Source organism: Salmo salar, chromosome 20 (genome assembly GCF_965601325.2).
Source record: "Salmo salar chromosome 20, fSalSal1, whole genome shotgun sequence".
In the NCBI taxonomy this organism is placed as follows: Eukaryota; Metazoa; Chordata; class Actinopteri; order Salmoniformes; family Salmonidae; genus Salmo; species Salmo salar.
This window is the reverse complement of record NC_138310.1, coordinates 26713864-26741080: the sequence shown is the minus strand read 5'-3', so window position 1 is coordinate 26741080 and position 27217 is coordinate 26713864. Positions and strand designations below refer to the sequence as shown.

Below are 27217 nucleotides of genomic sequence, written 5' to 3'. Positions count from 1 at the left end.
TGTCTAGGAGCAGCAACGGCTCAGCCGCAAAGTGGTAAACCACACAAGTGAAGCTCGTAGCACTTAAAAATAATCTGTCCTCGGTTGCAACACTCACTACCGAGTTCCAAACTGCCTCTGGAAGCAACATCAGCAAAATAACTTAGTCAGGAGCTTCATGAAATGGGTTTCCATGGCCGAGCAGCCGGACACAAGCCTAAGAACACCATGCGCAATGCCAAGTGTCGGCTGGAGTGGTGTAAAGCTTGACACCATTGAACTATGGAGCAGTGGAAACGTGTTCTCTGGAGTGATGAATCAAGGTTCACGATGAGAGGAGAACACTACCTGCCCCAGTGCATAGTGCCAACTGTACATTTTTGTGCTTTTGGTCATGTAGTGTATATATTTTGTGTTTAATGTGTATTTTATATTGTATTATACAGGGCACATTTGGAAAATAGACCTAGGTCTCAATATGTCTTTCCTGTCAAAATAAAGGTTAAATAAAAATACATTTTTTTTTGTCAAAAATGGCAGTCAAGCATCGATCATCATGTCACCAGAATAAGAACCTCGATATTTATTGGAAAGGAGCATCAAGATCACCTTGCACTTTCACCACCCTGTGGAGTTTATCTTAATTTATTTAATCTGTATCCTAATAAACTGCCTGGTTTCTCAAGTCGTAGTGGGAGGACCATAAAGGCATTTCCAACGCCATTTCTTGCATAATTAATTTTACAGACACAAAAAGATCCCACCATGTCGAACAAACAAATTATTTGTCTGCATTTAAATAAAAAAAATATGACCTAAAATTCCTGTTTCCATCACAGCTGTCATGATGACTTTACTTGCATAAAAACTAGATGGAAACGTGGTTAGTGACAAACTTGTTTCAAAATGTCAGAGATTGTGGGAATGATAGGCTGTGCACCTATATGTGTGTGGCCTGAGCACATACCATCAAGAGAGATGGAGTGGGGTGGCTGAGGAGTTTTGGCGTAGGTCTAGTGGGTCTCAGTACTTACAGACGTTTGATCCCCGAGTCAGGCTGTTCAGTGACTGCAGGCTGTGACTGAAGTGATGGATCCAAGTTGATGCCGTAAATCTCATTCTCCAACTCCTCACTGAGGCAGGGAGAAGGGATTCATTTAAAGAATGTGGACTTGTATTATGAACAAATGCAAAAAATGAAAAGGATAAAGTGGGATACTACATCATTAGTAAATACATACAGTTGAAGTCAGAAGTTTACATAAACCTTTGCCAAATACATTTAAACTCAGTTTTTCACAATTCCTGACATTTAATCCTAGTAAAAATTCCCTGTCTTAGGTCAGTTAGAATCACCACTTTATTTTAAGAATGTGAAATGTCAGAATAATAGTTGAGAATGATTTATTTCAGCTTTTATTTCTTTCATCACATTCCCAGTGGGTCAGAAGTTTACATACACTCAATTAGTATTTGGTAGCATTGCCTTTAAATTGTTTAACTTGGGTCAAACATTTCAGTTAGCCTTCCACAAGCTTCCCACAATAAGTTGGGTGAATTTTGGCCCATTCCTCTTGACAGAGCTGGTGTAACTGAGTCAGGTTTGTAGGCCTCCTTGCTCGCACACGCTTTTTCAGTTCTGCCCACAAATTTTCTATGGGATTGAGGTCAGGGCTTTGTGATGGCCACTCCAATACCTTGACTTTGTTGTCCTTAAGAAGTATGCTTGGGGTCATTGTCCATTTGGAAGACCCAATTGCGACCAAGCTTTAACTTCCTGACTAACGTCTTGAGATGTTGCTTTCAATATATCCACATCATTTTCCTCCCTCATGATGCCATCTATTTTGTGAAGTGCACCAGTCTCTTCTGCAGCAAAGCACCCCCACAACATGATGCTGCCACCCCCGTGCTTCACGGTTGGGATGGTGTTCTTCGGCTTGCAAGCCTCCCCCCTTTTCCTCCAAACATAATGATCGTCATTATGGCCAAACAGTTCTATTTTTGTTTCATCAGACCAGAGGACATTATTCCAAAAAGTACGATATTTGTCCCCATGTGCAGTTGCAAACCAGAGTCTGGCTTTTTTATGGTGGTTATGGAGCAGTGGCTTCTTCCTTGCTGAGCGGCCTTTCAGGTTATGTCGATATAGGACTTGTTTTACTGTGGATATAGATACTTTTGTACCTGTTTCCTCCAGCATCTTCACAAGGTCCTTTGCTGTTGTTCTGGGATTGATTTGCACTTTTCGCACCAAAGTACGTTCATCTCTAGGAGACAGAACGCGTCTCCTTCCTGAGCGGAATGATGGCTGTGTGGTCCCATGGGGTTTATACTTGCGTACAAATGTTTGTACAGATGAACTTGGTACCTTCAGGTGTTTGGAAATTGCTCCCAAGGATGAACCAGACTTGTGGAGGTCTACAATTCTTTTTCTGAGATCTTGGCTGATTTCTTTTGATTTTCCCATGATGTCAAGCAAAGAGGCACTGAGTTTGAAGGTAGGCCTTGAACTACATCCACAGGTACACCACCAATTGACTCAAACTATGTCAATTAGCCTATCAGACGCTTCTAAAGCCATGACATCATTTTCTGGAATTTTCCAAACTGTTTAAAGGCACAGTCAACTTAGTGTATGTAAACTTCTGACCCACTGGAATTGTGATACAGTGATAAGTGAAATAATCTGTCTGTAAACAAAGTAGATGTCCTAACCGACTTGCCAAAACTATAGTTTGTTAACAAGAATTTTGTGGAGTGGGTGAAAAATGAGTTTTAATGACCCCAACCTAAGTGTATGTAAACTTCTGACTTCAACTGTACATGTGCACTGAACAAAAATATAAACGCGACATGTAAAGTGTTGTTCCCATGTTTCATGAGCTGAAATAAAAGGTCCCAGAAATGTTCCATATGCACAATACGTTTTTTCTCTCTCAAATTATGTGCACAAATTTGTTTACATTCCGGTTAGTGATCATTTATCCTTTGCCAAGATAATCCATCCACCTGACAGGTGTGGCATATCAATAAGCTGATTAAACGGAATAATCATTACACAGGTGCACCACTACACCTTGTGCTGGGGACAATAAAAGGCCACTCTAAAATGTGCAGTTTTGTCACATAACACAATGCCACAGATGTCTCAAGTTCAGGTATCGTGCAATTGGCATGCTGACTTTAGGAATGCCTACCAGAGCTGTTGCCAGAGAATTCAATGTTAATTTCTCTACCATAAGCCAACTCCAACGTTGTTTTAGAGAATTTGGCAGTACGTCCAACCAGCCTCACAACCGCAGATCACGTGTATGACATCGTGTTGGCGAGCAGATTGCTGATGTCAAAGTTGTGAACAGAGTGCTCCATGGTGGCGTGGGGGTTATGGTTTGGGCAGGCATAAACTTTGGACAATGAACACAATTGCATTTTATCGATTGGCAATTTCAATCAACAGAGATACCGTGACGAGATACTGAGGCCCATTGTCGTACCATTCATCTACCGCCATCACCTCATGTTTCAGCATGATAATGCATGGCCCCATGTCGCAAGGACTTGTACACAATTCCTGGAAGCTGAAAATGATCCAGTTCTTCCATGGCCTGTATACTCAGACGTGTCACCCGTTGAGCGTGTTTGGGATGCTCTGGATCGACGTGTACGACAGCATGTTCCAGGTCCGGCCAATATCTAGCAACTTCGCACAGCCATTGAAGAGGAGTGGGACAACAGTCCACAATCAACAGCCTGATCAAATCTATGCGAAGGAGATCACACTGCATGGGGCAAATGGCGGTCACACCAGATACTGACTGGTTTTCTGATCCACGCCCCTACCTTTTTTTTAAGGTATCTGTGACCAACAGATGCATATCTGTATTCCCAGTCATGTGAAATCCATAGATTAGGGCCTAATTTATTTATTTCAATTGACTGATTTCCTTATATGAACCGTAACAGTAAAATCTTTGAAATTATTGCATGTTGCGCTTATATTTTTGTTCAGTATAGTAATAACATAAGATTCAGTTGAAGAGACAGGGGTATTAAAAAGTGATGATAAATCCCTAGTCCCTCAACTCCAGGTTATTCTTTTTATTTTTTATTTTTTCACTTTTTTTTCACATAGCAGATGTCATATCATGTAACCTTTTGTAATAGATGAGCTCCTCTCTCAGCATGAACACTTGAGCTTTGAGTTCGTTCCTCTCCTTCAGGACGTCCCGTAGCTCCTCGAGGGTGAAGTGGGGCCTGTCGGACTCCTTCTGGTCCAGGACATCAGGTTCCTCCTCCTGCTCCTGGTCACACAGCGGGAGGACAGGAGGGCTCTCTTCTGATTCAAAGCACTGTGCCAGGAATTCATGGTCACTTCTGCATTCCGCCCAAAAAGAATTGTGTACGATGGAGGCTGCTGATGCTGGTACCAAGGACTGGATTTGGGAAATAGCATGGTCACTTAAGGTGCTACGAAAGGCTTTGTGAGCGGTGGCAATGATACTCAATGGCTAATCTACAACATTGACTGACCCTCCTTGGGTGGATGTAATGTTATTGTGTTCTTGTCAATATGGAACTTAAAACCCTGTAATTTGGGTATAATCTTCTTAACTCTATAAGGTAAAGCGTACAGATATGTAATGGTGTCTTAAAGAGAAATGTAATGGACTTGATCAGGTAGGGGGTTGTAGCTGTGGTTACCTTGGCCGACACTGGTGTAAGCACTGTCATCACAGCCTTTGAGGTGGATGGTTCCTCCTCCGCTGACATCTTCATGTCCAGCTCCCACTCTTTACGCTCCTCCTTCAGCCTTGCCACCTCCTGCCGCAGGGCCCCCAGCTCCTGCTGGCGCGCCTGGGACATAGCCTCCAGCTCAGCCTTCTGTTGGATCACTGCCTTGCCCTGAGCCTCTACCACACTGATCCTGTGCCGCAGGTCCAGGTTGATCTTCATCAGACGGTGCTGCTGCAGCTGAAGCTATAAGGGGAGGAAGGAGTCCGTTTAATCCTACCCATTTGTCTGTAATGAACTGATGGAAACTGAGTGTCCAGATTGCTGGTGGAAGTTGTTGTCCTCAGGCAAGACGAGACATCTATGTGCTGAAGCATTAGGCTACAGACAGTAGGATGCCTAGGAGGGATGTGTTATGTAGTTCAGGGAGTGTGGAATGCAACTAGATGGAAAGAGACAAGCCTCACCGCCTCCAGGTCCTCGTTCTTGAGGTTCAGCTCATGGTCCTTATCGCGGATCTCATCTCTCTGTTTGTCTACCACCTCCTTTAGCTTCTTCATCACCTGGCACTCTCTGTCTGACACACCTGTCCAAGATATACACACATACAGCCCACACAGGCATTAACACATAAACATACACTACCCTTCAAAAGTTTGGGGTCACTTAGAAATGTCCTTGTTTTTGAAAGTAAAGCAATTTTTTGGTCCAATAAAATAACATAAAATTGATCAGAAATACAGTGTAGCCATGGTTAATGTAGTTAATTACTATTGTAGCTGGAAACGGCTGATTTTCAATGGAATCTACATAGGCGTACAGAGGCCCATTATCAGAAACCATCACTCCTGTGTTCCAATGGCACGTTGTGTTAGCTAATCCAAGTTTATCATTTTACAAGGCTAATTGATCATTAGAAAACCATTTTGCAATTATGTTAGCACAGCTGAAAACTGTGGTTCTGATTAAAGAAGCAATAAAACTGGCCATCTCTAGACTAGTTGAGCATCAGCATTTGTGGGTTTGATTACAGGCTCAAAATGGTCAGAAACAAAGAACTTTCTTCTGAAACTCGTCAGTCTATTCTTGTTCTGAGAAATGAAGGCTATTCCATGCGAGAAATTGCCAAGAAACTGAAGATCTCGTGCAACGCTGTGTACTGCCCCTTTCACAGAACATCGCAAACTGGCTCTAACCAGAATAGAAAGAGGAGCGGGAGGCCCTGGTGCACGACTGAGCAAGGGGATAAGTACATTAGAGTGTCTAGTTTGAGAAAGAGATGCCTCACAAGTCCTCAACTGGCAGCTTCATTAAATAGTACCAGCAAAACACCAGTTTCAACAGTGAAGAGATGACTCCGGGATGCTGACCTTCTAGGCAGAGTTCCTCTGTCCAGTGTCTGTGTTCTTTTGCCCATTTTAATCTTTTATTTTTATTGGCCAGTCTGAGATATGGCTTTTTCTTTGCAACTCAGCCTAGAAGGCCAGCACCTCGGAGTCGCCTCTTCACTGTTGATTGTCACGTTTACTCCTCCCCTCCGGTGTACGACGTCGCCAGAGTACTAACCCCCGGTCCTGGGATTCATCATTACGCACACCTGGCACTCATCATTACGCGCACCTGTGATTCATTATGATTCACACCTGGACTCCATTACCTATATCATTTCCTCCCCTTTATACGTCACTCTCACAGGTTCACTCACCAGTTGGTATTGTTCTTGTGTTTTGGCCTCCTGCCCAACATCCCGGAGGAATATCAGGATCTAAGGGAGGTATTCTCCAAGACCCTCGCTACCTGTCTCCCTCCTCATCGACCCTGGGACTGTGCCATTGACCTGTTTTCCGGTGCTACACCTCCGCGCAGACGCATCTACCCTCTGTCAGTGGCTGAGACCCAGGCCATGGAGGACTACATTCAAGAGGCGCTCCAACAGGGTTTCATCCGCAGGTCCATGTCCCCTGCATCGGCTGGCTTCTTCTTCGTGGCCAAGAAAGAGGGTGGATTACGCCCTTGTATCGATTACCGTGGACTCAATGACATCACCACGAAGTATCATTACCCTCTTCCGCTGGTGCCGTCAGCCATCGAGCAGCTCCGCGTGGCCCGGTTCTTCACCAAACTGGACCTGTGGAGTGCCTGCAATCTTGTTCGCATCCGGGAGGGGGATGAGTGGAAGACGGCATTCAGCACGATGTCTGGTCACTACATGTACTTGGTTGTGCCCTTTGGCTTAGCCAATGCTCCGTCAGTGTTCCAGGCATTTGTCAACGAGGTGTTCAGGGACATGCTCGGACGTCAGGTGTTTGTGTACATCGATGACATCCTGATCTTCTTGACCAACCTGGAGGATCACATCACTCACGTTCGAGCAGTCCTGGAACGCCTCTTGGCTATCCACCTGTTCATCAAGGCAGAGAAGTGCCAATTATTTATTTTTCTTAAAATTTTTATCCTGTTTTAGCATATAAAAAATGCTTGGAAAGATCAGAGGTTGGACCTAAGCAAGTGTTTAAATACTTCCCTACACATATAGAATATGGAATGATCAGAAATGGAATCAGATGACTCATGTGTTCAACAATTAGGCTGTCTCCTTCTTGGGCTACCAAATCAGCCTGCAGGGAGTGAGGATGGAGAACAAGAAGGTAGATGCGGTAAGGTCATGGCCAGTCCCAACCACTATCAAGGGGACACAATGGTTTTTGGGGTTTGCCAACTTTTACCGCCACTTCATCAGGAACTTCAGTGCCGTCGCCGCCCCTCTCACATCTCTCCTCAAGGGTGGGCCTCGTAGGTTGGTTTGGTCTCCAGCAGCCAACGAGGCCTTTTGTCTCCTCAAGGGGCGTTTCACCTTCGCCCCCTTGCTAAAACACCCAGATCCCACGCTACCTTTTGTGGTTGAGGTAGACGTATCAGAGGTGGGTGTGGGGGCAGTTGTCACAAAGACAGGGGGACCCACTAAAATTGTATCGTGCTTTCTAATCCAAGAAACTGTCCACCGCAGAGAGGATTACAACGTCGGCGATCGGGAGCTCTTGGCGGTGAAGTTGGGATTAGAGGAGTGGAGACACTGGCTGGAGGGTGCCAATAAACCATTTGTCATCCACACCAACCATCGGAACATAGAGTACATACGCGTCAAACCAGGTGGGCCCTCTTCTTCACCAGGTTCGACTTCACGCTGACCTATCACCCAGGTTCTAAGAACATCAAGGCCGATGCCCTATCCCGTATCTACGATTCGGGAGAGGCTCCTAGCCAGAAGGCACCCATAATCCCCTCCTCTCGAGTCGTGGGTCCAGTGGTTTGGGATGTAGATGTGGACATTCGCCAGGTTCTAGAGAGGGAGCCCGCACCCCGAAATTGTCCTCCCGCATGCATCTACGTTCCAACAGGGATAAGGGATCGGCTGCTGACCTGGGCACACACAGCTGTCATCGCTGGACATCAAATATTTCTCGCACTATCCATTCCATCACTGAGAAATACTGGTGGCCCACCTTGGTGCAGGATGTTAGGCAGTATATTAACTCCTGTTCCGTGTGTGTTCAAATTAAGTCCCCCCGGATGTTTCAGCAGGAAAGCTCCTGCCACTTCCCATGCCTCAGGGACCTTGGTCCCATCTATCCATTGACTTTGTTACTGATCTTCCCCTTCTGATGGTTTGTTTCACCACCATTCTGGTGGTAGTGGATAGATTCTCCAAGTCATGTCATTTAATCTTTCTTCCTGGTCTTCCCACTGCTCTCCAGGTCGCTGAGGTACTCTTCCGGCATTATGCCCTTCCGGAGGACATCGTCTCAGACTGTGGCCCCCAATTCACATCCCGAGTATGGAGGGCCTTCTTGGAGAAGCTCGGTGTCACGGTTAGCCTCACATCTGGGTATCGGCCTCAGTCTAACAGGCAGGTGGAGAGGATCAATCAGGAGCTGGGGAGGTTCCTGAGGAGTCAGTGTCAGGACCGGCAGGGTGAGTGAACACATTTCCTTCCTTGGGCAGAGTACACCCAGAGCGCTCTACGTCATACCTCCACTGGGTTGACCCCATTCCAGTGTGTTTTGGGTTTCCAGCCGGCCCTGGCCCCGTGGACCCCGGGCCAGACTGTGGCTTCTGCGGTAGATGAGTGGTTCGGGCGCGGAGGTGGTGTGGAACAATGCGCACGTGAGACTCCAGTGCGCCGTCCATCGTCAGAAGGAGCAGGCAGACCGTCACCGCAGTGAGACCCTTGTGTTCCATCCTAGGGATCGTGTCTGGCTCTCTATGAGGAACCTTCCACCCCGCCTGCCCTGCACGAAACTGAGCCCCCGTTTTGTGGGGCCGTTCAAGGTTCTCCGGTGGGTCAATGAGGTGACATACAGGTTACAATTACCCAGTCACTACCGTATCTCACCCTCTTCATGTCTCCCTTCTCAGGGCGGTGGTTCCTGGTCCCCTAGCTGATGCTGTCCCCCAAGACACACCTCCACCCCCCCGGACATCGAGGGGAGCCCGGCGTATGCTGTCAAATCCCTACTGACTCCCGACGTCGTGGGGGTCGGCTCCAGTATCTGGTGGTCTGGGAGGGGTATGGCCCAGAGGAGCGGTGTTGCCAGACTAGTAACCACCGGTCCTGGGATTCATCATTACGCACACCTGTGATTCATTATGATTCACACCTGGACTACATTACCTTCATTTCCTCCCCTTTATGTCACTCTCCGGTTGGTATTGTTCTTGTGTATCGGTATTCTCCCTTATGTTAGTGTCGGGTTCATTGTTTTGTTGTTTTATTAAAACGTTTCACCTGCTTCCAACTCACCGCCCCATCATTACATTGAGACTGGTGTTTTGCGGGTACTAATTAATGAAGCTGCCAGTTGAGGACTTGTGAGGCGTCAGTTTCTCAAACTAGACACTAATGTACTTGTCCTCTTGCCCAGTTGTGCACTGGGGCCTCCCACTCCTCTTTCTATTTTGGTTAGAGCCCGTTTCCGCTGTTCTGTGAAGGGAGTAGTACACAGCGTTGTACCAGATCTTCAGTTTCTTGGCAATTTCTCGGATGGAATAGCCTTAATTTCTCAGAACAAGAATAGACTGACGAGTTTCAGAAGAAAGTTCTTTGTTTCTGGCCATTTTGAGCCTGTAATCGAACCTACAAATGCTAGTCTAAAGAAGGCCAGTTTTACTGCTTCTTTAATCAGAACCACAGTTTTCAGCTGTGCTAACAATTGCAAAAGAGTTTAATGATCAATTATCCTTTTAAAATGATAAACTTGGATTAGCTAACACAACGTGCCATTGGAACACATATATAGATATTCCATTAATAAAATGATTCGGCCATTTCCAGCTACAATTGTCATTTTATAACATTAACAATGTCTAAATTGTATTTCTGATCAATTTAAAACGGACAAAAAGTTTTTTTTAAAACAAGGACATTTCTAAGTGACCCCAAACTTTTGAACGGTAGTGTATATCTGCACATACTGTGGTAAATAAAACAGGTGGAACTAATGCTGCTGTTATGTAGTTTTATTCAGAGTATTACAAAGAGACAATAACACTCTAAATGGCAAAGGAATTCAGTCTTAAATAGCACATACTGTACAATGCATGTAGAGTCAGCAGTATATCTACCAGAGCTGTCTCATGTCATGCATAGATGAAATGTAATGTGTCCGTATATGTTCAGTATTACAGCTGGTTGATCATCCTGATTTGATCAGTGTTTCTAGGCTGTGTGCGTTTTGGCCCTGTGAGTAAATATAGCCATGGTGCCCAATGAAAGACTCGCACAAGGGCTGTATTTGTCTGGTTTTAAAATAGTTCCCTCCTGTCTCTGCTGTCAGCATGTTAACACATGTAGTGGACACAAACACTAAAAGATGAGATTTTGACTCACATGCAGAACCTGACATCACACTTCTGATGGAGGATAATGACTCATGGCTTCATTCACATGCTATAACCCTATAATAGACCAATAAGACCTACTAACCCTCATCAAAAGGAATGCAAGTTAAATATGATCTGTCGTGGGTAATGCCTTGTTTTGTCAAAACATATTAACAAGACACAAACAGATGAGATGGGTCCCTGTCACACCCTGCATAACATGCTAATACCCGATATCAAATGCAAACACCCACACTAAAACATACACATGCATGTTCCAGAGGCACCTGGTAGCATGTAGGTCAAATGACACTTCAACATATAAATCAGTCCCACTTATGGTGCATCACCTGATCACGTCTTCCTACTGGATTTAGATGCAGCTGGATATTCAGGTGTCCTTGCCACTGACATGGTGATCAGAGACCCTGTGTTGCCAGCAATGCTCTACTTTATGTAGTGTATGTTCTCCGGCTCTGTCTGTTACTCACCAATAACACATCACCTCTGAGATCTTCTGCACTCAAAACATATACCTTGTTATGAGGCATTTGAGTTTAATTGTAGGAGTGCACAATTAAATCACCCAAAATGATATTGACTTGTCAAGTTGCTAATCACTATGACTACTGTTGTGAATAACATATGTAGTCCTCTGTGTATCAGTAGAGCATGGCGCTTGCAAGCCAGGTTTGTGGGTTCAATTCCCACTGGGTCCACCCCTACGAAGAATGTACGCACGTAAGACTAACTTACTTTGGATAAGTGTCAGCTAAATGGCATATATATATATATACAGCGGCTGAGTCACTGGCTTACTGGTGTTCTTCCATGCCGTCCCTGGGAGGGGTGCGTCACTTGAGTGGCTTGAGTCACTGATGTGGTCTTCCTGTCTGGGTTGGCGCCCCCTCCTTGGGTTGTGCCGTGGCGGAGATCTTTGTGGGCTATACTCGGCCTTGTCTCGGGATGGTAAGTTGGTGGTTGGAGATATCCCTCCAGTGGTGTGGGGGCTGTGCTTTGGAAAAGTGGGTGGGGTTACAGTTCCTTGCGAAAGTATTCGGCCCCCTTGAACTTTGACCTTTTGCCACATTTCAGGCTTCAAACATAAAGATATAAAACTGTAATTTTTTGTGAATAATCAACAACAAGTGGGACACAATTATGAAGTGGAACAAAATTTATTGGGTATTTCAAACTTTTTTAACAAATAAAAAACTGAAAAATTGGCCGTGCAAAATTATATATATATAGCTCAAAAAAATAAAGGGAACACTAAAATAACACATCCTAGATCTGAATGAATGAAATAATCTTATTAAATACTTTTTTCTTTACATAGTTGAATGTGCTGACAACAAAATCACATAGAAATAATAAATGGAAATCCAATTTATCAACCCATGGAGGTCTGGATTTGGAGTCACACTCAAAATTAAAGTGGAAAACCACACTACAGGCTGATCCAACTTTGATGTAATGTCCTTAAAACAAGTCAAAATGAGGCTCAGTAGTGTGTGTGGCCTCCACGTGCCTGTATGACCTCCCTATAACGCCTGGGCATGCTCCTGATGAGGTGGCGGATGGTCTCCTGAGGGATCTCCTCCCAGACCTGGACTAAAGCATCCGCCAACTCCTGGACAGTCTGTTGTGCAACGTGGCGTTGGTGGATGGAGCGAGACATGATGTCCCAGATGTGCTCAATTGGATTCAGGTCTGGGGAACGGGCGGGCCAGTCCATAGCATCAATGCCTTCCTCTTGCAGGAACTGCTGACACACTCCAGCCACATGAGGTCTAGCATTGTCTTGCATTAGGAGGAACCCAGGGCCAACCGCACCAGCATATGGTCTCACAAGGGGTCTGAGGATCTCATCTCGGTACCTAAAGGCAGTCAGGCTACCTCTGGCGAGCACCTGGAGGGCTGTGCGGCCCCCCAAAGAAATGCCACCCCACACCATGACTGACCCACCACCAAACCGGTCATGCTGGAGGATGTTGCAGGCAGCAGAACGTTCTCCACGGTGTCTCCAGACTCTGTCACGTCTGTCACATGTGCTCAGTGTGAACCTGCTTTCATCTGTGAAGAGCACAGGGCGCCAGGGGCGAATTTGCCAATCTTGGTGTTCTCTGGCAAATGCCAAACGTCCTGCAAGGTGTTGGGCTGTAAGCACAACCCCCACCTGTGGACGTCGGGCCCTCATACCACCCTCATGGAGTCTGTTTCTGACCGTTTGAGCAGACACATGCACATTTGTGGCCTGCTGGAGGTCATTTTGCAGGGCTCTGGCAGTGCTCCTCCTGCTCCTCCTTGCACAAAGGCGGAGGTAGCGGTCCTGCTGCTGGGTTGTTGCCCTCCTACGGCCTCCTTCACGTCTCCTGATGTACTGGCCTGTCTCCTGGTAGCGCCTCCATGCTCTGGACACTACGCTGACAGACACAGCAAACCTTCTTGCCACAGCTCGCATTGATGTGCCATCCTGGATGATCTGCACTACCTGAACCACTTGTGTGGGTTGTCGACTCCGTCTCATGCTACCACTAGAGTGAAAGCACCGCCAGCATTCAAAAGTGACCAAAACATCAGCCAGGAAGCATAAGAACTGAGAAGTGGTCTGTGGTCACCACCTGCCGAACCACTCCTTTATTGGGGGTGTCTTGCTAATTGCCTATAATTTCCACCTGTTGTCTATTCCATTTGCACAACAGCATGTGAAATGTATTGTCAATCAGTGTTGCTTCCTAAGTGGACAGTTTGATTTCACAGAAGTGTGATTGACTTGGAGTTACATTGTGTTGTTTAAGTGTTCCCTTTATTTTTTTGAGCAGTATATATATATATATATATACACACACACACACACACACACACACACACACACCTCTGAAGTGACAACGACACTGAAGAGTCTGCTTAGGAGACAAATACTCTCAACTGTTTGAATAATAAAAATAGTGTTTAAGTTACCTGTGATGAATGCTGAAAACAAAAACTGTAATTTCTATATACAGGAAATCCTATTTTAATAATGGGCATGGTAAGAATTGACTACCAAAGTGCGAGTCATAATTCCCATGACACCTTCTAGCAAAATCTGAAAAGCGGTTCCTTCATTTATTCCATAGGATATAATTAGATTAACTTAAAATAAGGTCCGTGTTTGGTTTAGGCTTACACCACCTTGCCAATTTTATAACTGTGTAGATATCCATAGGATATAACTCTGATCAATATAAGCGAAGATAAACATTTTTGAAAATATGTTGACAAACGTTACCTAGTGAGATTTACACGGGTATCAAAACGCCGAGGCAGTTTAAGCACAAAACACAGACCTTATTTGAAGTAGATCAAGACATTCTCTATGGAAGACATGAACGGTAAAATAACGAAGGAACCCCTTTCAAGTTCAGCCGCAAGTTATTACAGGAATTATGACGCGTCGACTATTTCTCTCTAAACCATATACCTTTGACTATTACGAGCCTGCTGCTGCCTACCACCGCTCGGTCAGACTGCTCTATCAAATATCAAATCATAGACTTAACTATAATATAATAAACCTTAGGTCATTAATATGGTCAAATCCGGAAACTATCATCTCGAAAACATTATTCTTTCAGTGACATACTTTATCTAATGGGTGGCATCCATAAGTCTAAATATTCCTGTTACATCGCACAACCTACAATGTTATTTCATAGTTCCATAAAATTCTGGCAAATTAGTTCGCAACGAGACAGATTCTGTATACCCTGATTCTGCGTGCAACGAACGCAAGAGAACTGACACAATTTCACCTGGTTAATATTGCCTGCTAACCTGGATTTCTTTTAGCTAAATATGCAGGTTTAAAAATATATACTTCTGTGTATTGATTTTAAGAAAGGCATTGATGTTTATGGTTAGGTAGAGTCGTGCTTTTTTTCGCAAATGCGCTTTTGTTAAATCATCCCCGTTTGGCTAAGTCTGCTGTCTTTGTTAGGAAGAATAGTCTTCACAGTTCGCAACAAGCCAGGTGGCCCAAACTGCTGCATATACCCTGACTCTGTTTGCAAGAGAAGTGACACATTTTCCCTAGTAAAGAAATTCATGTTAGCAGGCAATATTAACTAAATATGCAGGTTTAAAAAGATATACTTGTGTATTGATTTTAAGAAAGGCATTGATGTTTATGGTTAGGTACACGTCGGAGCAAAGACAGTCCTTTTTTGCGAATGCGCACCGCATCGATTATATGCAAAGCATGACAGGCTAGATAAACTAGTAATATCATCAACCATGTGTAGTTAACAAGTGTTTATGATTGATTGATTGTTTTTTTATAAGATAAGTTTAATGCTAGCTAGCAACTTACCTTGGCAACGTAAAGCAGGTGGTTAGAGGGTTGGGCTAGTTAACGCAAGGTTGCATCCCCAAGCTGACTAGGTAAAAATCTGTCATTCTGCCCCTGAACAAGGCAGTTAACCCACAGTTCCTAGGCCATCATTGAAAATAAGAATGTGTTCTTTAACTGACTTGCCTAGTTAAATACAGGTTAATTAATATATCTATCTATCTATCATAAAATTACTTTATTATTATTATTTATTTATTTATATATATTTTTAAATCGGCGGCCAAAAATACCGATTACCGATTGTTATGAAAACTTGAAATGGGCCCTAATTAAATCGGCCATTCCGATTAATCGGTCGACCTCTAGTCATAAACAATCCTTGGTTCCTGCCTGTGTCTGGTCAAGATATGGGGGGGGGGGGGATCTGGCAGAATGGTTCCTACAAGAACATATTTTGGGCAATCAAATTAAACATGTTTATGTAGGTTTAGGTAGCCGTATATAAGGCTATGTAGGGAACGCCCTTTAATAGCTCACTTCAGACCGGTACTTTATGCATCTAAGTTTGACTGTGACCTCTGCAGCTTGCTGACAATAAACAATGATTCATTTAAGATTGACTTCGAGTGTCCCCGTGTAAGAAATTTCACGACAGAACTTGTGTGTAACAGACATCATTCTGCTTGCTTAGCGAGTAGGCTGCATCCTCCTGATTCAGCTCACACGAGGCTCTAACCCAGGACCTCTGCCTTGCTAGAACACGTGACCTCCTTCCTTGACAACGTACCAACCGACTGAGATATAAAAATGGATCATATTGCATAGCTCCATTGGCGACATTTCAAGCTAGCTGTAGAGTGAGCTTAAGGTACATTCTTAAAGGAATATTTCGGGATTTTGGAAATGAGGCCCTTTATCTACGTTTGGATACCATTTTTGTGTCTCTCCGTGCAGTTTAAAGGAAGTTGCTAACTAGCGCTAGCGCAATTGCTAACTTGGGTTAGCGCAATGACCGGAAGTTATTGTTAGCTTTGGCTAACGAAACTAACTAATTTATTTCATACTAGACAGAGACACAAAAATGGTATCTACGAATTCATCTGACTCTGGGGAAGTAGGTAAAGGGCATCATTGCCAAAATCCCAGAGTATCCATTTAACTCTGTTGCATATGAATGTAGGCCTGTTATATAACTTGTGCTGTTTTTGACAAGGTGCTAATTCAGACTGGTGTTCGAATCACATCAAAGACAAATGTAGCATTTTAGCTAATTAGCAACTATTTGCTAGTTTGCAACTACTTAACATGTTAGCAAACCCTTCCCCTAACCTTAAGCCTTTTAGAGAACCCTTTAGCCTAACTCCTACGCTTAACCCCTAGCCTAGCTAAAGTTAGCCAGCTAGCTAACGTTAGCATTAGCCACCCCAAGCTAATGTTAGCCACAACAAATTGGAATTCGTAACATATATGTTTTGCAAATTCGTAACATATTGTACGAATTGCAACTCGTAACATATTGTACAAATTGCAATTCGTAACATATAATACGAATTGTAATTCGTAACATATCATATGAAATGAAAATTGAAAGATGGCGTACCAGTCAGACATCAATTTGTCTTGTCCCGTCCCATGAATATATAGTTTTCTTCGTATATATTTTTTATATTTTTAACCTCAACTTCCATCATCTTTTTTACACTTTAGAACCAGAACCCCCATCAGCAGCTAGCCAGCTAACTAGTTAGTCACTGCTAGCGGTCATCACCGTTAACTCGGACATCAGCCAGCCTCAGCCCGGTCAATTCCTGCCAGTCTGCACAGTGCGATATCAACCCAGAGCATATCGGACTGCTTTCTCGACCACATCTCCAAATTCCTACCGCAAGCTCTGAACCTTTACACCAGATCATGGCAGCTAGCTACTTGCTATCCGAGTGGCTACTCCTGGCTAACATCTCTGTCCCGAAGCAAGCACTGGTTAGCCTGGAGCTAGCCTGGAGCTAGGCCCATCTCTCGGCTAGCCGAAGACGTCCTTCAGACAATTCTTGGGCTACAATACCTATTTTGCCAATTGGCCTGGACCCGTTTACTGCCAACACGGAGCCCCGCCGATCCATCACGACTGGTCTACTGACGAATCAACAGGCTATTCCGTTACATTGTCGCCGAAGAACCATCTACTAGCCCCGGCCCGCTAGCTTTTCTGAACGCTGTGTCCCCTGCTCGCCTAGCGTAGTAGTGACTACCGAACAGCACCCTGACTCACCTATTGCTGCTCTTTTGACCCTATGATCACTCGGCTACACAGCTGACGCCCCCTGGACAGGTCATCTATAAGTCTTTCCTAGTTAAAGCCCCGCCTTAACTCAGCTCACTGGTCACCATAGCAGCACCCACACGTAGCACGCGCTCCAGCAGGTATATTTCACTGGTCATCCCCAAAGCCAACTCTTCCTTTGGCCGCCTCTCCTTCCAGTTCTCTGCTGCCAATGACTGGAACGAATTGCAAAAATTACTGAAGCTGGAGACTTACATCTCCATCACTAACTTTAAGCATTAGCTGTCAGAGCAGCTTACCGATCATTGCACCTGTACACAGCCCATCTGTAAATAGCCCACCCAACTACCTCATCCCCATATTGTTATTATTTATTTTGCTCCTTTGCAGCCCAGTATCTCTACTTGCACATTCATCTTCTGCACTATCACTCCAGTGTTCAATTGCTAAATTGTAATTATTTTGCCACTATGGCCTATTTATTGCCTTACCTCCCTAATCTTACTACATTTGCACACACTGTATATAGATTATTCTGTTGTGTTATTGACTGTACATTTGTTTATTCCATGTGTAACTCTGTGTTGTTGTTTGTGTCGCACTGTTTAGCTTTATCTTGGCCAGGTCGCAGTTGTAAATGAGAACATGTTCTCAACTGGCCTACCTGGTTAAATAAAGGTGAAAAAAATAAAAATGGATGATCGGCAAATGAATACATACCATAAGAAATGTGACATATCATACTAAATTCTGCCCCTGAGCAAGGCAGTTAACCTACAGTTACCCGGGCGCATAAAATGTGGATGTCGATTAAGGCAGCCCCCCGCACCTCTCTGATTCAGAGGGGTTGGGTTAAATGCGGAAGATACATTTCAGTTGAATGCATTCAGTTGTACAACTGACTAGGAGTCTTGGATTTACTTAAAGAATAATACGAAATGCTCTGAGACCACGTTGCTGCTAAATGCCACTCTGTGCTGCACATACCCTCCTGTCTCTGCAGGTCCTCAGTCACAGGGGAGTCTTTTAGGGACAGGCTCTTCCGAATGCTCTTATTCTCCACCTGCAGTTGTGTGATCTGAGACAGCAGGTCTTGGGCCTCCCCTCTCCACACATCCTCCACCAGCTCCAACTCCTGGGGGATGCATCAACCGCACACACGCACGCACGCACACAAACAAACACACACAGTTGAAGTTTACATACACCTTTGCCAAATACATTTAAACTCAGTTTTTCACAATTCCTGACATTTAATCCTAGTAAGAATTCCCTGTCTTAGGTCAGTTAGGATCACCACTTTATTTTAAGAATGTGAAATGTCAGAATAATAGTAGAGAGAATTATTTATTTCAGCATTTATTTCTTTCATCGCATTCCCAGTGGGTCAGAAGTTTACGAACACTCACTTAGTATTTGGTAGCATTGCCTTTAAATTGTTTAACTTGGGTCAAACGTTTCAGGTAGCCTTCCACAAGCTTCCAACAATAAGTTGGGTGAATTTTGGCCCATTCCTCCTGACAGAGCTGGTGTAACTGAGTCAGGTTTGTAGGCCTTCTTGCTCGCACATGCTTTTTCAGTTCTGCTCACAAATTTTCTATGGGATTGAGGTCAGGGCTTTGTGATGGCCACTCCAATACCTTGACTTTGTTGTCCTTAAGCCATTTTGCCACAACTTTGGAAGTATGCTTGGGGTCATTGTCCATTTGGAAGACCCATATGCGACCAAGCTTTAACTTCCTGACTGATGTCTTGAGAAGTTGCTTCAATATATCCACATAATTTTCCGTCCTCATGATGCCATCTATTTTGTGAAGTGCACCAGTCCCTCCTGCAGCAAAGCACCCCCACAACATGATGCTGCCACCACCGTGCTTCACGGTTGGGATGGTGTTCTTTGGCTTGCAAGTATCCCCCTTTTTCCTCCAAACATAACGATGGTCATTATGGCCAAACAGTTCTATTATTGTTTCATCAGACCAGAGGACATTTCTCCAAAAAGTACAATATTTGTCCAAATGTGCAGTTGCAAACCGTAGTCTGGCTTTTTTATGGTGGTTTTGGAGTAGTGGTTTCTTCCTTGCTGAGTGGCCTTTCAGGTTATGTCGATATAGGACTCGTTTTACTGTGGATATAGATACTTTTGTACCTGTTTTCTTCAGCATCTTCACAAGGTCCTTTGCTGCTGTTCTGGGATTGATTTGCACTTTTCGCACCAAAGTTCGTTCGTCTCTAGGAGACAGAATGAGTCTCCTTCCTCAGCAGTGTCGTGTCTTTGGGGTACCATTAAACTGAAGACATGTTTATCAATTAACTCCCTGTAATTATTATCACGCGATTAAACTGATTAATCGTTTAACTATAATTAACTAGGAGATCGGGGCACCAAGGAAAATATTCAGATTACAAAGTTATAATTTTCCTAATATAACTTTCCTATATTATAACATTATTATATTATAGTATAGGCCGATTATCTTCTGGTTTAAATGGTGTATTTTACCTCGCGTCCAGTCTCATTCCAAACGTCGTAAATTGTTGAATCTGCATGAACCCAGCCTTTACTAAGAGTCATCCATACATCAATTGTCTTAAAATCATTTATTTACTAAACTAAGTAATTCACAGAAAGCATACAAACAGTAATTATCGTCACAAAGAATTGGTAGAGTAATGTGCCCTAGTGGGCTAAACAGGCATGGCTGGTGTCTTGTTAAACAAAGGGTCATAAATGGTCAGCTGAGGAGGCACACAGAGTTCATTAATATTAACAATTGATATGCGAATCCTTTGCACATGAACGCTCACTCATTCGGGAACAATTGCAATCAATATATATTTACGCTCAGTGTGTCGTTGGAGAGTCGTTCTGTTGGAGAGTTCTCGCTCTCTCTCTCTCTCTCAGAATGGATCTTTCAAAGCGACATTCATTAATGTCGTCATAGAATGGATGTTTCGTTGGTCTTCGTGTTCAATTATATAATTTACTTAGCTGCAGACTAATAATTAACATCAAAGACTTGTTCTTATTCTGTCGGTATCGATAGTCTAAAAGTTAACCACATGGTATAGTTCACTTTCAGTAGAGGAATTGGATGGTAAAACCTATTGGCCAACTCGCAATGGAGTGGAGGCCTGGTCTGAAGAAAGTAAATCAGGGTGGGGTTTTATAGTGAACATAGAACAGGCTTGTCACATGACGCCTGGTCCTGTCTGTGTCCCTGGGGGCGTGCTGATGACTGATTTAATCTTTGAACATAAATACATTCTATCACATTAACATCAGTACACAGCATCTCAATGTATTACAAAATAGCTTTATCCTTATTAATACATTCTATACAACCATTTGGATGCAAGTCCCATAGCTGAGGCTATTATATAAACAGTTTTATGGTAATATGGCTATATTGTCTCTTCTGAGTATCACAAAATTGTACCAAGCGGACCAGTTCGTAGCTGGATTCTTCACCAATCTTCCATACCTACTCCAGAACATAAATGTCGTTCGGTTCCCCAATTCTGTGAGTTGGAAGAATTTCCTGTGTCTCTCTATGGGCCATGTGGCAAGAGATTCTCCTCTGGAATTTTACCACCCCTTCACACAGGGCCTGGGTGGGGGGAGGTAGGTTGGGGGATGGTGCAAGGGGGAGGGGGTCAACTGTCCTCCCTGTACTCAAAGAGGGCAACGTCATGACAGCAGTATGACGGCTGCGTGGTCCCATGGTGTTTATACTTGCGTACTATTGTTTGTACAGATGAGCGTGGTACCTTCAGGCGTTTGGAAATTGCTCGCAAGGATGAACCAGACTACAGGAGGTCTACAAGTCTTGGCTGATTTCTTTATATTTTCCTATGATGTCAAGCAAACAGGCACTGAGTTTGAAGGTAGGCCCTGAAATACATCCACAGGTACACCTCCAATTGACTCAAATGATGTAAATTAGCCTAACAGAAGCTTCTAAAGCCATGACATAATATTCTGTCATTTTCCAAGCTGTTTTAAAGCACAGTCAACTTAGTGTATGTAAACTTCTGACCCACTGGAATTGTGATACAGTGAATTATAAGTGAAATAATCTGTCTGTAAACAATTGTTGGAAAAATTACTTGTGTCATGCACAAAGTAGATGTCCTAACCGACTTGCCAAAACTATAGTTTTTTAACAAGAAATTTGTGGAGTGGTTGAAAAACAAGTTTTAATGACTCCAACCTAAGTATATGTAAACTTCCGACTTCAGCTGTACACACACACACACACACACACACACACACACACACACACACACACACACACACACACACACACACACACACACACACACACACACACACACACACACACACACACACACACACACACACACACACACACACACACACACACACAGGTATAGCATCTTTAACTTTTTCATTCTGCCTAATTGCACATAAAAACAAAGGTGTCATTGATTAAAGGCCAAGCTAAAAAGACTGGTTGACAAAGATGGCGGACAAAAGAAGATGTCTTACTCAGGCCGTTAACCATTGAAAAAATTGTTAACAGTTGTGGTCAACTTAAGGGGTGGCTCTCCCATAGACGCCAATGCAATAGCAGCTGGGTCTGGTCTACTTGTAAATGAACCAGAAAAATCCAGGAATCCAGGAACAAAAGCATGGATTTCCAACAATTCATGGCTAGGCTAAATCAGATGGCGGACTACAATATGGTGGCTTATATGAATGAAAGGCTGATGACAAGTAGCTCAACTATTCCAACAGCAGCAACTACAACAGAGCACTTCAACGCCTGCACTGGAACGAGCAATGGGCGTTAATAAAGCAAGACGGAATGAGCTATCCGTAAGTTTTATGGAAGTTATCTTAGCATTCTCATAATATGTTACATGAAATAGGTGTGAATATCATGCATAAACGTAATTTCATGTTTTTTTCTTTGTCATGGCTCGGGAAGTCTGCACAACGCCTGTGTACTGGGTCTGCTGGTCAGTCAGCTGAGATTAAGGTGCATAGATGGAGAGTGGAGCATGGCAGATTTTGAAGGTATGTAGTCTCATAAAGACATAGATGGACTGACTGTAACATAATTCTACATCTTACAATTATCTCAAGGATTTTGATGCATATAACCATTGCTAATACACCGCACTGACTCCTCAGATGCAGGTGCAAGTTGACTGGTTCCACAGCTTTTAGCGAGTGCTTCTTCAGCTTTTTGCTGTTGTTGAGATTCCAGGGTTCAAGACTGTTTCTTTATTGGGTAGAATAACTTGTCTCCTGTAATTTCACAGACTCTGGCCAGTCGGTCAAAAGAACTCTCTGCTAAAGAGAAGCAGCGATTTGCGGGGGCAACTGAAGACATGATGTCTGATGTGGAGACAGACCCAGATTTTTTCAAACTTCCCCACCCTGATGCTCCCCTGAGTTTGAGGACCTGATTGCATCAGCAGACTGGAGAAGGGCCAAACGTGCTTATGGGGGAAAAAAGCTCCATCAGAATGAAAACCGGAGCAACAGTCCACGTCCACCGCAGCCCTACCCAAACCATAATCAACTGAAAATCAAATTCTATTTGTCACATACGCTGAATACAACAGGTGTAGACCTTACAGTGAAATGCTTACTTACAAGTCCTTAACCAACAATGCTTTAAATATGATTTTAGGGCCTTCTTCTGACGCTGCCTGGAATAGAGGTCCTGGATGGCAGGAAGCTTTGCCCCAGTGATGTACTGGGCCGTACATACTACCCTCTGTAGTGCCTTGCGGTTGAAGGCCAAGCACTTGCCATACCAGGCAGTGATGCAACCAGTCAGGATGCAGCTGTAGAACCTTTTGAGGATCTGAGGACCCATGCCAAATCTTTTCAGTCTCCTGAGGGGGAATAGGCTTTGTCGTGCCCTCTTCACAACTAGTGTGTTTGGACCATTCTAGTTTGTTGGTGATGTGAACACCAAGGAATTTGAAGCTCTCAACCTGCTCCACTGCAGCCCCGTCAATGAAAATGGGGGCGTGCTTGTTCCTCCTTTTCCTGTAGTCCACAATCATCTCCTTTGTCTTGATCACATTGAGGGAGAGGTTGTTGTCCTGGCACCACACGGCCAGGTCTCTGACCTCCCTATAGGCTGTCTCATCGTTGTTGGTGATCAGGCCTACCACTTTTGTGTCATCGGCAAACTTGATGATGGTGTTAGAGTCGTGCCTTGCCATGCAGTCATGAGTAAACAGGGAGTAGAGGAGGGGACGCACCCCTGAGGAGCCCCCGTGTTGAGGATCAGCGTGGCAGATGTGTTGTTGCCTACCCTTACCACCTAGGGGAGGCCCGTCAGGAAGTCCAGGATCCAGTTGCAGAGGGAGGTGTTTAGTCCCAGGGTCCTTAGCTTAGTGATGAGCTTTGAGGGCACTATGGTGTTGAATGCTGTGCTGTAGTCAATGAATAGCATTCTCACATAGGTGTTCCTTTTGTCCAGGTGGGAAAGGGCAGTGCAATAGAGATTGCATCATCTGTGGATCTGTTGGGGCGGTATGCAAGGGGACACAACAGCACCTCGGCCCCCTCAGGAGGCTGAAAAGGTTTGGCACGGGCCCTCAGTTCTACAGCTGCACCGTTGAGAGCATCTTGACTGGCTGCATCACCGCTTGACAGGCAACTGCAAGGCACCCAACCACAAGGCGCTACAAAGGGTGGTGAGTATGGCCCAGTACTTCACTGGAGCCGAGCTCCCTGCCATCCAGGACCTCTATACCAGGCGGTTCAAAAATAAATCTGACTGCAGCCACCCAAGCCATAGACTGTACTCTCTGCTACTGCACATAAAGTGGTACCAGTGCACCAAGTCTCGAACCAACAGGACCCTGAACAGCTTCTAGCCCCAAGCCTTAAGACTACTAAACAAGACTGCTAAAAAGCTAATCAAAAGGCTACCCGGACTACGTGCAACTCTCTTGTTCTGACTCCATGCACACACACTGGACTCCACCCACACTCACACATACGTACAGACACCCCAACCCACACATACACACACACTACAGATGCCCACACACACATAACACGCACAAGCTTTCAATTACCACATATGCTACTGCTGTTAATCTATTATTTTGCCTAGTCACTTCACCTCTACTACATGTACAGACTAGCTACCTCAATTACCTCCTACCCCTGCACATCGAGTTGGTACTGGTACTCCATATATATATATAATATATATATATATATATATATATATATATATATATATATATATATATATATATATATTATTTTTGACTCATTATTGTTATTCATTATTCACTGTGTATTTGTTAATCGTGTATCTATTTCTTTTTTCTTTTTTTAACCCTGCATGTTCTGTAAAGGACCAGTAAGTAAGCATTTAACTGTTAGTCTACACCTGTTGTTTACGAAGTATGTGACAAATCAAACGTCATTTTATTTGACCAGATTTAAAGAACTCTTCACATCTGCTTCTCAAAACGTGTTGCACCGACTCACCGTTACATATACACACAGAACATTACCCCCTTATCTTTTCTTCCCTTTATATCGTTTTTGGTGATAAATGTATTGATATTGTGTATTTATTTTTTAGAAATGTGTATTGCACTGTTAGTGCTTGCAATTTATTCGGTGCATATTTTCTTTTTTACTTTTGTCTTATGTTGTACACTTTATGTATGGAGTCTGACAGGAGGGTGGGGGCTGTAACAACCTATAGTTAGTTCCCTTATCCAACTGTCAGTGGAGAAACAAGCTTTTGAGTGTTCAGAGAAAAAACACCTACATTCTCCCGACTGGCATGGAAGTGGCTAGTCCTTAGAGTAGTAAGGATAATTAAGAGTCTGAAACCAGGGTATTTGGTGCAGTGTGGGTAAAACATTACTTACGTAACTTTTGTCAACATGCTCTTGTGCAATGTCACACCGCGTGTCAGAGAGCAGAGGAATGTCATGGAAAGCAAATACTTGGTGTAGTAGGCTACTCTTCGTGTTGCACACGTGAGCTAAATATTTCTGTAAACACACACCTTTTGATGTAGTTGCTCTTTCTTCAATCTGTCATTCCGTTCCATTCGCAACCTGTCCAGCTCACGCCGTAGCTCCTCCGTCTCTGGGTTGATATTGTTTCGGGTGACCAGCACCTCTAGAACTTCCAGAACCCGGACCACTTTGGGCATCAGCCGCAGTGAAGCCTCGCATCCAAACTGATCGATAATGCGTTCAAACTCCTGTCCCACAACCGCGGCAATGTCATAGACGTCCATAACGGTTAACTCCGTAGCGTTTTTGTCCAGGGGTGTTCCGAAGTCTTCCATGTCTGTTTCTCCCCTCCGAAATCAACAAGGACAGTTATTATTCTGTAACGTTTGTAGTACGATCTAGGCCTACTTCTTATAGCTATTCTTTCCGATATTTTTACACCTCTTTCAATGTAGGCCTATATGTAAAATAATTCACAACTTCCAGATTCCCCAGAGTGCAATCCAATACCTATCACGAACTATGAACGTTCTGTGTAGCCCACTGCGCATGTCAAGTTATTCTTGGTTCTCCTGCTGAAGTGTACTTGTGTGACTGGCACTTTCAGGTCATTCAGTTTTTCTTCTTTCTATCCTCTCTGAATTAATCGTTCTTGCCCAATGTTAATATGAAAGTGAATAAAGAATGAACAAATATATAAACGCAACATGCAACAATTTCAAAGATTTTACTGAGTTACAGTTCATATAAGGAAATTAGTCAATTGAAATAAATGCATTAGGCCCTAATCTATGAATTTCACATGACTGGGAATACAGATATGCATCTGTTGGTGACAGATACCTTAAAAAAAAGGTAGGGCGTGGATCAGAAAACCAGTCAGTATCTGGTGTAACCACCTTTTGCCTCATGCAGGACAACACATCTCCTTCGCATAGAGTTGATCAGACTGTTGATTGTGGCCTGTGGAATGTTGTCACACTCCTCTTCAGTGGCTGTGCGAAGTTGCTGGATATTAGCAGGAACTGGAATCGATCCAGAGCATCCCAAACATGCTCAACGGGTGACATGTATGGTGAGTATGCAGGCCATGGAAGAACTGATACATTTTCAGCTTCCAGGAATTGTGTACAGACCCTTGCGACATGGGGTCATGCATTATCATGCTGAAACATGAAGGTGTGGCGGTGGATGAATGGCACAACAATGTGCCTCAGGATCTCGTCACAGTATCTCTGTGCATTCAAATGCAATTGTGTTCGTTGTCCATAGCTTATGTCTGCCCATACCATAACCCCACCACGACCATGGGGCACTCGGTTCACAACGTTGACATCAATAAACTGCTCGGCCTTACGACACCTTGCACGCTGTCTTCCATCTGCCCGGTACAGTTGAAACCGGGATTAATCCATGAAGAGCACACTTCTCCAGCATGCCAGTGGCCATCGAAGGTGAGCATTTTCCCACTGAAGTCGGTTACGACGCCAAACTGCAGTCAGATCAAGACCCTGGTGAGGACGACGTACACGCAGATGAGCTTCCCATAGACGGCAAACCCAGTTTCATCAGCTGTCCGGGTGGCTGGTCTCAGACAATCCCGCAGGTGAAGAAGCTGGATGTGGAGGTCCTGGGCTGACGTGTCCACGCGTGGTCAGCGGTTGTGTGGCTGGTCGAACATACTGGCAAATTCTCTAAAATGACATTGGAGGCAGCTGATGGTAGAGAAATACAATTCTCTGGCAACAGTTTTGGTGAACATGTCTGCAGTCAGCATGTCAATTGCACACTTTCTCAAAACTTGAGATGTCTTGTATAACAAACGGCAAATTTTAGAGTGGCCTTTTCTTGTCCCCAGCACAAGGTGCACCTGTGTAATGATCATGCCATTTAATCAGCTTCTTGATATACCACACTTGTCAGGTGGATGGATTCAATTGGCAAAGGAGAAATGCTCACTAACAGGGATGTAAACAAATGTATGCACAATGAGAGATATAAGCTTTTTGTGCTTATGGAACATT

General features: G+C 44.0%; 1 protein-coding gene across 3 annotated transcripts in view; it reads right to left on the bottom strand.

Annotated features, from left to right (window-relative positions):
- Positions 1–25720, bottom strand: part of LOC106580357 (RILP-like protein 1) — a 29164-nt gene extending 3444 nt beyond the window's left edge. For all 3 annotated transcript variants that reach the window (XM_045703138.2, XM_014161303.3, XM_014161304.3), the window contains exons 1-6: positions 25241–25720; positions 18198–18345; positions 5181–5299; positions 4684–4959; positions 4135–4415; positions 1014–1112 (exon numbers count right to left, since the gene is read on the bottom strand). In XM_045703138.2, the coding sequence (XP_045559094.2) occupies positions 1014–1112; positions 4135–4415; positions 4684–4959; positions 5181–5299; positions 18198–18345; positions 25241–25528 (1211 nt within the window). In that variant the 5' untranslated portion in view covers positions 25529–25720. The remainder of the gene's footprint in view (positions 1–1013; positions 1113–4134; positions 4416–4683; positions 4960–5180; positions 5300–18197; positions 18346–25240) is intronic.
- Positions 25721–27217: the final 1497 nt, after the last annotated feature.